Genomic DNA, 14,528 nt, shown 5'->3' with positions numbered 1-14,528 from the left:
CAAGATTTGGGTTTCATGACTATAAGCTAAAAGCTGTGCTCCAGAGAGTCAAAATAGGCATCTGTGTGAGCAACCTGGTTTCCAGAAGTCCTGGGAATTTCTCAGCAATTTAATGATTTTGCTTTCTGCTCTATTGTCTTGCTTTTAAAACTATCAACAAGATACCTCCCCTTCCGTGTGTCTGCATCCCCATTTCACAGTGTAAGAAAAAGAGACATTTGGGCAAAATTGCAGGCTGTGAAGTTAAAACAGAGAAAAATATTTTTATTGTATTATTACTCAAATTCAACATAACTTAATGTCACAAAAGATTGTTGAAACTAAGAGCTTAGCAGGATTAGAATAGGACAGGGAATGTGCATGGATAGCTAAGTGAGGATACAGTTACAATAATGAAGTTTAAAAATAAAGACAAATATCCTCTAGAGCTTTGAAGTAGTTACAAAACTGTCCTATTTCAAAGAAGCCAGTGTTTAACAAATGAGGGCTCTGCTGCCAGAACTGCCTGTTCTGGATCACTGGTTTGGTGCTGGAAGTGGTGGCAGGGCAGGTAGACAGCGAGGGAACCAGTCATTTGTCCCGCTCTGGGATGTCCCAGAGGAGACCTTGCTCCTACCGGCCCAAAGAGTTGTGGTTTCGGGCTGCTGGTGTGGGCAGGGGTTCCCTGGCTGACGGTGGGTAGCTCCTCATGTAAGGCAGCTTCTTCGAAGGATCTCGCTTAATTATTCTCCAATCAGGAGTAAACCCAGAAACGTGTGTGTCGAAGGTACTCCAGGCAGAATCGTCTTTTCAGGAATCTGTATGTACTCCGGCAGCTGTAACTTTTCACTGAGAAAATAAATCAAGAATTAAACCATTTTTTTACCAGTGCATCTCCTCTGTAAGAGAGATCAGTTGGCCTTAATTATAAACTGAATTACAGCTGCAGGCAATCTTGATATTTCTTTGGGAGTACAACTCATGAGAGATGTGGCACCATGCTGGATTTTTTTGGTCTGGAAGTTTGTGATTGTTTTGGACAGTCAATAACTTAAATGAAAAAGTATGGTCTTTGTCAGGCCATCGAATAAAAAATACGCTGTGATGCTATTTAACTGTTTATTTATCTGATGATCAGTTTTGGTGAGAGAAGTGAAAGGAAAGTGCTAACCTTATGCAGATGAACAAGAAAAAAAATGAAAGGGAAAGTAAGTATCAGTGAAAGATGTTTCTGGCTGCCTTTCAATTCCACATTGGGCTAATTCTACCTTCTGAAAAGAAGATAATTTCCACATTTCTGTAATTGGGAACACGTAATTGAAGTTATTTTCTCTCAGATAGAAGATTCTTCTACAACATTTGCAAATGGACAAGAAAAATGACGACATACTGAGCGCACTCTGAATGATGGTGTATTCATCATAACATCATCTTCAGATGTCCTTGCAGATTTTGCGCTGTGGTTTTTACCCATTCAGGTAAAAATTCATATGTGGATGGGGAAGGTCGATGTTGACAAGTGCACCGCAGAGCTCCCTTTTCTGGGCAGCCATTACATCAGAGCCAGCTGATTACCAGTGAGGTCTGGAGTAGAAAACACATGCCAGAGAAGCACGGAAACAAGTATCAACATCATGTACCAAAATAATTACGCAGTGATTCCACACGACTGCTTCTTTTGACCTGGCTTTTTAGGAACTGAACTTTAATGAGGAAGATGAGCCAGATGTTGTTGCAATGCTTTGAGTGTGGCAAAAGTGATTAACTCACTTCCTTTCATTTGTAGCACGAAGATACTTTTTGTTATGGGGTTTAACCCTGGGATTGCTGGTATTTTCCTAAACATCCCATTAACTAAGCATGCAGGACAATGTTTATTCATTAACACTTTTGCATCGGTACATGTGAGTGCAGTCATCGTACTGTTCCCTGAGGTCGCTTGGTATTTGATGGCAGTAGCAGAGGTCGGACACAGGTGCGCCTGCTCCCAAGGCATGGGCCTTCCTGCCGGCTTTTTTGCTGACCAGGGCTCTTTCCCATTCTCATGGGTCACTTTATCATCCCCGACGTTGCTGTGGTTAGCCAGAGTGGTGATCAGGGAATTCAGGAGGCCACGTTGCAATGCGGCACCGACCCCCGGCTTTGAGCTGTGTCTAGCTAAGGAAGTATGTATTTGTGTGCATTGAGGCATGGTGGAGAAAAGAGAATGCATGAAGATAACTGGTAGATTAGACAGTAAATTGGATTTCTGGACAGCCTTGATCATTGTAGAGATCAGGAGAAAATAGCGGAAGTTTAATAAACAACAACAACACAACTCTTTTCTGTAAGGAAAGCCAGAGTTGTATTTTTAACTTGACCTAACAAAGGAGGAGGAAGGAAACTGTTCTGCTGAAAAAAGCATTTCAGGCTGGACTAAGGATACACTTTTCTCTCTATGTTTGTGTGCGTGCGTGTCCCAGCGAACTCAACAGCATGTCCATATGCATGAAATGCATTTTCCTGGAGGCACATAGTCAGCATGTGCTATGTGAGGAGGACAAAGATGTGCCTAGCACTGCTTAAATGTTGGTGAAAAAGGCATTTTAGTCAAAATAAGTTAAAGCATCTCATAACATTGTGGTTGGTATTTGTTATTATTGCTTACATTGGATACGTGATAAGAAGTCTCCCTGATTTGGAAATGTGCAATGCAGATAAAACACGAGAGCAGCTTATTTATTGTGTGTACAAGGCAGCGTGGCCTCCAGACCCAGAGAGTGTCAGGCACAACTGACAATCTGCAGGATTTGGTCTTTCATTTTGAGTGGTACTGCCCAAGCCGTTACTCTGAAGCAGGCACAAGCAGGTCCCCCGGCCGGGAGGTGTAGGAAGCTGGCATGGAAGGGATTGGGGAGGGACTTGGCATACCACCTGCCCAAGGTGTCCTGCCAAAGCCCGGCTGGCGGTAGCCTGCAGATGTGGTGGCTTTGGGCCGGAGAGTGGCCAGTGTAGGTCTGCACCACTGAGTCTGGCTCCAGTGAGCTGTGTGCAAGGCTGAAGACGTGGGACTCACAGCAGCCTGGATACAGGTTTTTGTCTTTGCCTTGGAGCCCACATGTGATGATGGGCAAATTGCTTCAGGTCCTGTATCTCACTTCTCTTTTCTGTGAACAGACAGCAGCTCGTGCCTTTTCTTTTTGTCCATTTATGTTAGAAGGCCCAAGGTTAAAAGCAGTATTTCAGATTACGTGTGAACAGAACCCAGCAGAACAGGCACGGTGCTCCCGTGCATGCATGCCACACTGGTGATTGCTAATGGGGGAAATCTAGGGATGGGGGCCATCATCAGCTTCAGGCCATACTGTTTTCCCCGTGCAAAGTCTAGGGTAGGAGGCTCCGTTGATGGAGTGGCAATGGTCATTTCTTTCTGCAAGGAAACTGAAATAGGTACAATAATGGAATATTTTAAGAGGCTCAGTTGCCAGACTGATTTCTCAAGCTAATAAATCCTTGGCTGCACTTGCTGTGTTAAAATACATGTTCAGGTGAGATTCATGATCAGCTCTTAAGAACAAGGCAGCAAAGGGAAAAATAGGTTTTTCCAAGATTAAATGCTTTACATTTGGCACCTTTAATTGGCTTATTAATAAACCTTTTTTTTTTAGGGTTATGCTATTATTATTTCTAATGAAATAGTTGTCAACTAGCCTTCTAAAAACAGCGACGAAGCACTGGCCAAGGGCATCTAGGTGTGCTGGGTCAAGTACCTGGCTCTGAAACTCCTAGTCATGTGAGTGGCCTTATCCCCACCAAAATGATATTTCCCTCAGAGCTGGAATTTATATGACTTAGAAAGCAAATGCAAGTCCTGTGCAGCATACAGGTCTGTCATGAAAAAATAAGCTGTGATAGCCCAAACACATCAGCGTGGTTGCATTTGTGCAATAGGTTTACTGAGCTGTGTGTGGACATCAGAATCCTGAGATGTTCAACAGCTTCCTCAGAACAGCTGCTAGGCATCTGGAAATCCTGGACAAATGCACAAAATCCTTGAATATTAGCAAGAAAAAAATCTCAGAATAGAAAAGGAAAGTATCTCTGGGAAAACCTGAATGTATGATAATGTCCAGTCTATATTCTCAGTCAAGGGGGCTGAACATACGGCAAATAGACCTTGCACAGCCCTCCAGGGAAATTCACCCAGTCTGGGGCTTATCCAGGTGCCCTTTCTATCAGAGGACCGTGCCACCCTTGTCCCTTGTGCACTGTTGCTACGCTGTTAGAGAGCAATGGGTGGGCAGACAGTGGGTGCAACTGCCATATTGTGTGTGCACAGCAAATGCAGGACTTCCAGGAGTGTAGTCATCTGCTGTGCTCAGGGGTGCAGCGCCTGTGAGGTAGATCAGGTCAACAAGCAAGGGCGGTGATGGTGTACAGCTTAGCATGGGCCCTAGAAAAATAAATATGACAAGGTCAGGAACATGCAAGTGTGTGGTTTCTGGGAGTGGATGATTGAAGTGTTATTTCTAAGTGCCATTCTGAGACCTTCTCTACATTGATTGATGTCTCATTTGAAATCTCCTTCTTACCTGAGGAAAAAAAAAGCATGAGAGCATTTAGTTAATGTTCTAGCAGTGCTTTAAAGCTGCTGTTCTCTGTTGAACATGACGGGCTCAATAAAGATTCATCGTGTCAGATATAGTCTCTCTAAGCCGCATAGAAGCAGCTAGTGTATTGTTTCTCCAGTGGCTTTACATTTTCTTCCCATTTTAAATAGGTATGGAGCATGGAAAAATGCTTCCTTGGTAGACTAAGGCTTATAAGTTTCATGGCTAAGGTCCAGTCCTTGATGAAGACAGCAGTTAATCAATGAAATCACTTGCTTCACTGAAATGCTGCATTTCATAAATAAGTTAGTTTTCACATGCAGGTCTTTCAAGAAAGCAGTACATGCAAGGAAAGCTGGTTTCAGCATTTTTTAATCCTCAAATGACCGAGTTTCTCATTATGGACACCAAACTTAGCTTCTTCCAAGAAACTTCTAGGCATGAGACTATTTCTGTGCTTCTCAAAATATGCAAATATGCCCATACTTCTGCCATTTTCCAGGGAGAAGACACACTGAGACAGGCTGCAAATACTGCATGCCAGCTGTTAACATATGAAGGCCAAGAGGTCTCAGTTTCTCAGCACATATTAAAGCCTTTGTATCTGTAGTGCTAAAAATCTGTGGACTCGCTCCTGCTCTTACTAATGTTAACAGCAGGATTTGTGTCAAAACAAACAAGAAGACAACATAACTATCAGCTCGGGATTATCTGTCTTTGTCCATATACTCTACCACTGTAGCAATGATTGTTCTAGCAACTTTTATATTGCGTTATTAAGTGATGGAAGCTGTTGCCAAATCCAAACTGAAATGCTTCCAAAGCCTTCTTCAGTGTTGGAAAATGTTTGTATCAAGTTATCCTTGGAATAATTTTCTCCTTTATTTATTATTATGTGCTACCCAGTAGACACATAATTATGAGGCACAGAATACTTCTCATTCTAGGGCAATATATAGCACTTTACGGGAAGTTTTTAGGAGTCCATTTTCATTACATTAAATGAGATGTTTACTTGTGAGAATCTCCTGGGTTTTGAAAAAAGAAGACAAAAAAAGACAAAGACAGAAGTTCAATGCTGAACAGCCAATAGACCCTCTTAACTGCGGGCGAATGCTTTTATATCACATCACAAACTGTTTGTCCTTTTTCTTTCAGAGTGGATATCCAAGCTCTGGACCTGCATCAAGCACTCCTGCCTTCAGGCCTGAGGATGAGTTGGAACATCTGACCAAGAAAATGCTGTATGACATGGAGAATCCTCCCTCTGATGACTACTTTGGTGAGCCGTACTACATCACAGTGTCTGTAGCCCCTTTCTGAATTTACCAAGTTTGGTAATGGGGAGGCCTGACAGCTGAGCTGTTAATGTAGTGACATTTGTATTGATGGATTTGCTTTCCGTGCTTGGGCTGGAAGTGTAATTATCCATAGGAATTCCTCTGTAATTTCAGCATAAATCACATGCTCACTTGCTGTATGTTTGTAGTCTTTCTGGTTATAAAGTTGAATTCTTCAGCGTCTGGTTCATTTTCACACCATCCATACCCAGCTTCTAGGCTACGAGGCTGAATTCAGGTGTAGTGTGCTGTCTTGCCCACCTGCCCCATCCCTTCTCATTGCAGCTGCAAAAAATCTGGCAGTGTAAACGTGTTCTGCTCCCAAGGCATGGATTTCCATTGTCTGCATGCTGGCATAGATTAAAGGGAAATGTATTTTGAGTTAATCAAGTTGGTTTGACATGGAGACCTGTTAGCACAGGACTGGGTCCAGCAAGTACGGGGAAGACAAATCTGAACTGATTGGCTCATCACCATGTCATCTTTGTTGCCTGGAAAAAGATAAGCAGCTAATTTCCTTATTAAGCGGTATAGAATGGAATTATCTCAGGCATCTATAGGTGTAGAATATATATCTTGCCTTTATATAAAACACAGGAGATATGGCCTCTGCACTCTGCATTAGTCAAGAGCCTTGGGTACATTTGATGCATCATGTCTGTATGTTTAGTTTCTTACAGGCTTGAGTGATTGTGGTGTAGGGGAGCAAACTGCTGTAGTTTGTAGAGTTAAAGACTGGGCTAGGCCATTCATTTTGTGTTCTTTATCTTACTTTATTTCATAATTTCTTTAAAACTTCACTCAGATTGCCCCCTAGGTCTATTTGCAATAGCTTTTGCTTGGACCAAAAGATGCCTGGCTTAAAGAAACTTCTGTGGGTTTGTGCAATCAGAAAGCAGGTGGGACCAAGGTTTCACTAATAAACAATGATCTTGCAGTGATATGTATCTGATTACATGAGAAGGTCAAGATGTTCTCATCAAACAAACATCGCCCTTGTAGATGGGTTTGATAGAAGTCCCTATTCTCCATCAGTACCTTCTACGTCTCCACCCTCACAGCTGAAAAGTCTTCTCTATAAACATTGATAGTCATCAGAGTTGATGACTAGCACAGATCTGAGGTGTGAGCAAGGATGAGTAACTAGAGAGAGGATAACCAGAGAGCATTTTCTCTGCTGCTGTTTGACTTCATCTGCGCCCAAATCCATTTCTGTTCACTTCTGATGTTTTAAAAGCAAAGCAACAGCCAAACAAACATGACATGTATTTAGCCATTAGCATGGGCAAGCAAGAAAGAGAAACTTTTTTCCCACTCCCTTCAGACAAGTGGCTGAAACCCTGAAGCATGAGATTTGATTACAGTTATTTTCTTAGTGCAGAGCTGTGAGTGGCAGGAGCTGGTTGATGGATCAAAGCCCACCCAGTTCTCCTCATAGCCCAAGAAGGTAAGCAGGTGAACAGAGAGCTTAGATATTCACAGACTGCAAGGTCAGAAGGGACTTTACCATTACACTGTCTAATATCCTACACTCAGTTTCTCCCAGAAACTTGACTGAATCATGACTTTAGAAAAAAAGAAATCTAATCTTATCTTAAAGACTTCAAGCAATGGTGAGTCAACCACCTACCCTGATAAGCTGTTCTAGTGATTAATTTTCCTCACGGCTCAGAAATTGCTTCCTGAAGTGGAGCTTTAGTTTTGTTTAGCACTTGTATTTAGGAAGCTGAAATTCTCGGGTTTTGCAGACTAATACTGTATCACTAAGATGGCTCTGTTCTGAGAATGTGGTACCTCGAAGTTTTTTCATCCAAAAGGGATGCATAGTTCAAAAGAGCTGGAACACAAAGTCTATCAATGTCAGGTCATCAATTTGGCTATCAGATGGGAGGTCAGAGCAATGTCTTAATTTAGCAGGAGACAGGAAAATGGAAAGGAGGCTCCAGAGAATTCAGAAATGTTGCCAGTGTTGTTTATATAAGTGGAGCATGATCAAAGATGGAATAGTCACGCATGATGCAAGCTGGAAGATGAAAACCAAACAACAGCCCTAGTCCTACCTCAGGCAGGTGATGTTTAATTACAAGCTGCACCTGATTGATCTCCTAATTGCACTGAGTATACGCCACTGAAGATAATCTCTGAAGCGGTGTCCAGCCTTGGCATTCTTGATGTGCAGAATGGGGTGTGTTGGGCTGAACTCCTCCTCAGCTCTCTAAGCATGCTGCGCCCCGTGCAGCCATTTGGGAGACATGGCCACAACTAATTACATACCTACCAAGAAAAACGTAAAACAAAACCAGCAGTTCTGGAGCACGACTGCTTTTTTATGGTTGGATAAAATGAAAGAGGTGGGCTGCCCTCATCCCCTCATCCTCCTAGGTTTGTTCAAGCCTGAGCTACTTCCAGGGAAAGATGGTCTCTGGAGTCACAGTCGATGAGGCTTTTTAATACGGCAGTGCAGGCCGGGAGTTTTGTACTAATTCTGGCTATGTCAGAGCTAAATACCCATCTATGAGCTGTCAGCCAGTGCCTTTCAGTAACTTTATGCTCATGTAGAAAGAACAAATTAAGTGTGGGAGGAAAAAAAGAGTCTTTCAACTTTGGTTAACTGTCTCAACCAATACCTCTGTCTTTGTGCTTTATTTGTTTAGCACAGTAGTGTGGATTGTACAAGATTCATATGGCACATTGATCAGATAATCAGAAAAAGGACAAATGGGCAGAGACATTGACTCTGATTTGCATTAAATATCTTCTGCCTGAGGTCTAAATGCCATGGTAATTGTAGCATACCAGATAGCTGTCAGCTAATCACTTTTATTAGTTTGAATTTAGAAAACTGGATTTCAGCGTATTAAAAGTTGGTTAAAAGCAGATAGGTTTTGAATTGAGGAATCTAATTAACCTTGCTAGAAAGCTGCAAGGCGTTATATTAAGTCATGAAAATAATTTGTTGGAATAATTACATTTGAACTGTCAGGCTGGAGAAAGGTCATTTTACTTGGCCCGTGAGCAATCTGGGATCTTTTCTGTAACCAACCTTCTGCCGTTTCACTTGCTGCATCTCTGGTTTTCAATCAAACCATCTTGATTCTGGAGTCAGCATGGGTAGAGTGGAGGCTCCGGGGCAGAGAACAGGAGTAGGAGCCACTGAGGTTGTCTCTTTGCCCTGGAACCGCCGGCTGGTACTGAGCTGAGTTCAGGAGCAGGACAGCCAGCACTTCCATCAGGTCTGTGCTTGCTACATCTCTCTTCAGCTTCCCTGAGTGGAAATTACTGAAGGTGGTTTCAGAGTTGGGGGAACTGTAGTAGCCAGTGATTGCTCATGCAAGCACACACAGCTGGCAGCACAGCATGGTTCATGCTGCGTTCCCGGGGAGCCTGGGCACAGGGTGAAAGCCAGAAGCAGCATGTTGGAGACACACTTTGGAGTGGCAATATCACAGTTTGCAGCTGTTTGTCACCTAGACTTACCACAGCGGCACAATCTAGTCACTGGGAAATCCTCTAACTGCCATTGGCAAGGCAGCGCTTAAGCATAGAAGTATCATTGCTAAGCATAATAATTAAAAAAACACTGTGAATTTTTAGTAGTTATACATGCATGCTGGACATTCCGCCTAACTTACTTTTGTTGAAAGGCCACACTGCCTATACCAAGCAACTCAATGTTTGGTGTATGTCCCCTTCTACCCTCCTATAGGTTATGGAGCAGCTTCTCTTGGGAAGTCCTTGGCAGATCAGCAAATTGAAGTCTCTTAAGTCTAAGCCACTCTTCCTTCCCTACTGCTGATTCCGTTGCTGATCTGTGGTAGTTAGCTGTCTTTAATCAAATCCCCTTTTCATTAGAAATGATTCCCAAATGTGTTAGGCGCTATGCAGTAGGGATGGCTTCTCTCTGTCAGAGTCTTCCCCGTTGATAAATGTGCTATTGCAGATAGGGATGTCTGATTTGTTGAAAAAAAAAAAAAAAGATTAAAAATTTGTGGAGTGAAAATTGGGTAAGGTTGGGGGAGGAGAAATGGATATTTACAGGAGATTAGGATGAAACTATCAAAATTGTTTGTTGGCCACCATGGGAAATTGAAGCCCTTGATTTTGCATTAAAAAAAAAAACAAAACAAAACAAAACAAAATACACACACACAAAGATCACAACTGTTCTGGACCACTGTTTCAAGTCTCATAGAAAGAAATTACTTCTGGCAGCTTATCAGTCTCTATCACCATTCAGACAGTGCTGATTAAGACTGGAAATGTGCCACCAGGGCCCCTCATCTCCTGTTGCCTTCTGGACTATGTCCCAGCTGAGTCACTCCCCACAGCAGAGGAGTTTCCCTGACTGGTGGGAAGAAACTTTTGCTGGTGTTTTACCACAAGCACTCAGAGCTACCAAAGGAACATTATCTATATGATAATGTAGAAGTCTCCTTTTGTAGTTCCAGTGTGCTGTAGGGATGCACATGGGGAGAAGAAAGATACTAAGATGGTCCTGCTGAAAAGACTCCGTTTGTGCAATAATGGGATGTTGATTTGTCTCAAAGCTGATAATTCAGGAAATGTAGTTATCTTATGTGTGTTCACTATATGCCTGGACTTGGACAGTGGGAGAGGTGGTGCAGAGACAGGCTGAGGAGCAAGGCCAACGAGCAGGATGCTTGACTTCCTTTTCTGCTTCTCACCCTGACCTCTTGTGTGACCTGTGGCAGATCAATTTTACCTTTTCAAACTTCCTTTTTTCCCCTTTCACCCTATTTGCAGGGCACTCTAATCTGTACAGCCCTTCAGGTAGGAGCTGATTAACAGCAGCAGTTGTATGAGTGTCCTCTGGAGAATCTTTCATCTCCAATGGTTCTTTGAGATGCTGTGTCACAGTTAAAACTAGAGAACACTAAGTGGCACCAATTTTGACTCTGTCAAGGCTGTGTCAACCTTTCCACTCCCTGTATTTGCATCTCCAGTAGGTTAACATTGATAACCTAAAAATCCTTCACTAGAACCAGAGACCTTGTGTCCAAACAGTGTCAAAGGTATTAGCTGATTTTACTTCTTTACAGGCAGGACATGGGTTAGCAGTTAGCAGTCCAAGTAAAATATGGGAGAGGGTGTGGTAGAGTCACAGAAGCTTCAGATGGGGAGGCACAACAGGTTGTCCAGGTATGGCATCCTTCAGTTCATGGTGTCTGTTTCCTTTGACACGGCTCTGTGCACTGAACAGTTCAAGTGTTTCTAAACTGAATGTGTTTTGCATTGCATTTCAGTCGTTGTCAGGCATTTCCATAGCCTCTAAGAGGCTCAGGTAGCCCCTTAGTTTCATCTGAATTACCGCCAGAAAAAGAAAATGAAAGTTGTCATATCTTGTCTGTATTCCTAAGTCTCATTAAAAGGTGCATATTACTATTCCAAGAGTGTAATTACATCACCATTTTGCCATGCACGCTGTATCATCATGCCTTTTGTTTTAAAATGGGGGGTTTGGTGCAAAATAGCATACATCCTCATCTGAACATCATCTGGGTCAGAAAATAATGGCTTAGATGTTTAACGACTGATGAGCCGACGGTCATTTTCTGTTATGTAATGGCTCACAAAAGCAGGAGGAACAGGCATATAATGGGGACCCTTTTCTCCATTGTAGTTCAAGTTACTATTTTTTATGTTCAAGCCATATCCCAGCATTTGCACACAGGCTACAAAGGCTGGGAGCAGCCATCGTTCAGGGAGGTCACAGTATGGTACCATTAACATCCAGCTGCCCTCTTGTGGCCTGCCGCAAGGGGAGTCACCCTCCCCCTGCTCCCCAGGGGCTTTAATTACCCTGGTAAATGGCTTTCAGAGCCTGTTTCTTGAGTCTCACTTCTGCCAATGCTTGCCACCCCTGTCTAGCTTGCTTTCAGGGAGTCCTGTGCCTGCCGGCATCCTTGCACAGCAAGTGCAGGTAGAGTTTGGAGAGCAAATTGATAAGGATAGTCTCAATGCAACTTATAGGGTGAATTTTGGCCCACAGTTCCAAAGTAGGAAAGGGAGGAGGCCAGTGAGTGGTTGGAGAGTAAAATATACAATGTCTACATGCATTTGCGTCCAGCCATGAGAAAGGCAAGAAAAAACAGGGGCGCAGAGGCTGTGAGCTTGTTTAAGTTGTTTTTCACCGTTTGAAAGATTGTGTAAATAGATGGAGAAGTTTGTTTCTTCCTGCTGTTGATGTGATCTACATCCTACTCTGCAGTAATTGTGGGGAAAAATGCTTTGTGAAGATAAGCACCTAGATCTTTTTAAGCCAGGGATCTTGGTCTTCTTGAGTGCACATCTCTTAATGAAGATCAAGCAGATGTAGCAGTCAGGAATGCAGGAACGTTGCACTCTGTAAGCCCTGACCACCTGGTGCCCACGTGTGCCAGGAGGCAGAAGACTCACGTTCCCTTTTTCCTCTTCTTATGCACATAAGAGTGGATGAGACTTTGCATCATGAGTGTTTCTGAGCCACAATCTCTTCAGAGACCAGTGCTGCTTCACAGATGTAATCTAAATCTTGCATCAAAACCAAAATTACCCTTTGTTACTGCAGGTGATAAAATGCCAGCTGGAACAGGTAGCAAGCAGCATGACTTCCGTGGTGGTTTTAAGTCCCTGATTTAGCTTGAATTGCTAGCAGTCAACCTAGATATATTTTTACTTTTAAACAGAACTGATGTGGTGCAGAAGTCATTTAATGGAGAATAAGTGCAGAATACCAAGGAAGCGTTTTAGCAAAGGGATTTCCATGATCAGCTGTGTGCTGTGAAAGAAAGGTGGGTTTCGGGCCATGAGTGGATTAGGTTTGTCCCAACAGTCAGTAAATGAAAGCTGACAATTTCCTGCTGTCTTCGAAGAGGAGTGAAATGTGGTAATGAAATACCAGAGATGTGTCTTTCTAAAGTACAGCTGTATTCTGCAGGATTCTTCAGCATGTTTAAAATTACTGTATCCATGGGAAAAAATTAATCCATGAGGGTGGTAGATGTTTATTATGTTGTGATAGGGCCCTTAGTCTGCTAGGAACTGTACAAATCGGTAACAAAGCTCAACCTCTTTCTGAAAAGACTTTGAACAATGGTGAAGCCAGTAGCCAAACCCCCCCAAATTAATAGACCTGCATGAAAACAAAGTAAATCCTTCTACGTTTGTTTGAGAAGCAATTCAAAGAGAATCCATGTTATTCATAATAAACTTACATTCCCAAAGTAAACTTTCTATGGACTGAAATGGCTGAAGAAATGATAATGAGCCATCAGATCCTTGGCTGCAGGTCATTAGTCCGTAGCTAACTCAGGTCATTAAGAAGCGAAAGTGTGACCTACCTTATGGCTGTTTCCTGTCCCACATGAAATGAGTTGGCTGGTCTCAGGGGGGTTCTCTGTGGGTACGTCATCACCTCACTAAAAACCATAAATTGTGGTACCTGTAGGACCCCTGGCTGGGAATCTCCTGAAGGAGGCCAGGAGCTGAAGACAGTCTAGGGGCAGATGGGATGGAGAAGTTTTGTTCTTCCTCCCTCCTGTTAGATCTATTTTATGGAGACAAGTGAAACCAGGAGTTTCCATCCAGGATTTCATAAGCACTAAATTCTCACGCACAGGTATTTTAAGAGGGGGTGCATGTATGTATGTCTATGAATGAGTGAGAATGTTTTTCTGAATTGTAGTTTTACAGAAATTATTTTTATTTCATATAGAGCTTTAGAATGTTTTAAGCCTCAAGACATTGTTTTTTTGGATCATAACTTATGGCTAAGTTGTGGAGAGAGATGCAGGCAAGCAGTTTTGGAGGTGGAGTTAGAAACCACACTTCCAGCTGTGCAGTCCTGGACAAATCTTTGTCCCAGTAACATGAAAACAGTTTAATTTCTCTTTGTTTTGAGTTAGTTATGCACATGACTTGGCATACATGAACTCTTTTTTTGCTTTTTAAAACTGAAAACAGCTCACCTATTGTTTGAGCAACAAGTTCTAAATTGGGAGTTGCTTCCGTGTTATATTATGGCTTATTTGTACTGCCGTAACATCTAAGGCCTGCTAGCAAGACTGTGGTCTTGCTGCACTATGTGCAAATTAAACATGAAGTAGGAACCAGTATGCATCCCTCAGAGCTCCCAAACTGAAAACATGGCAAAGACCAGGAAATTATTATTGTCCTTAATTTACAAAAGAGGGGCTGACTGGCAAAATTGAGATGACTCACCCAGAGTCATGCAGAGAATGAGTAGCAAAATGGGAATTGAGCCTAGAGTTCCTTCAAGTCCCGTGCCTTACGCACAGCTGTGGCCACACTCCTTATTTTATGTGAAACTCAACAAAATGGACTCGTGAGCCTTGTCTGATGAGAAATCACAACCAGTCTGAAGGCTTTTCCCAGCATTTAGATTACAAGCCCTATTTTCCAGGGTTAATAACATGGCTGTGAAAATAAGAAAGCGGGGGGGGAAGCGCTCCGCGATCACACTTGGTAATTTTAACTCCTGTTAATATAATGTACCCATTAATACTACCACACTTCAGCATTTAGATAGTTCAAGGCTATTAGGAAGATTAATAAGTCACCATAGTAATCTGTTACTTTTCAGTCTAGCAATCACTGTTCC

At 42.6% G+C, this 14,528-nt stretch overlaps 1 protein-coding gene across 9 annotated transcripts in view; it reads left to right on the top strand.

The window, feature by feature from the left end:
- The window catches only part of LPP (LIM domain containing preferred translocation partner in lipoma), a 356,437-nt gene that overhangs the window by 263,041 nt on the left and 78,868 nt on the right, over positions 1-14,528 (top strand). For all 9 annotated transcript variants that reach the window (XM_055723235.1, XM_055723233.1, XM_055723237.1 and 6 more), the window contains one exon: positions 5,727-5,850. In XM_055723235.1, coding sequence (XP_055579210.1) covers positions 5,727-5,850 — 124 coding nt within the window. The remainder of the gene's footprint in view (positions 1-5,726; positions 5,851-14,528) is intronic.

This window comes from Falco cherrug, chromosome 11 (assembly GCF_023634085.1).
Source record: "Falco cherrug isolate bFalChe1 chromosome 11, bFalChe1.pri, whole genome shotgun sequence".
NCBI classification, from domain to species: domain Eukaryota; kingdom Metazoa; phylum Chordata; class Aves; order Falconiformes; family Falconidae; genus Falco; species Falco cherrug.
Note: the sequence above shows the minus strand (reverse complement) of the source record. Positions and strands in the feature narration are given on the sequence as shown.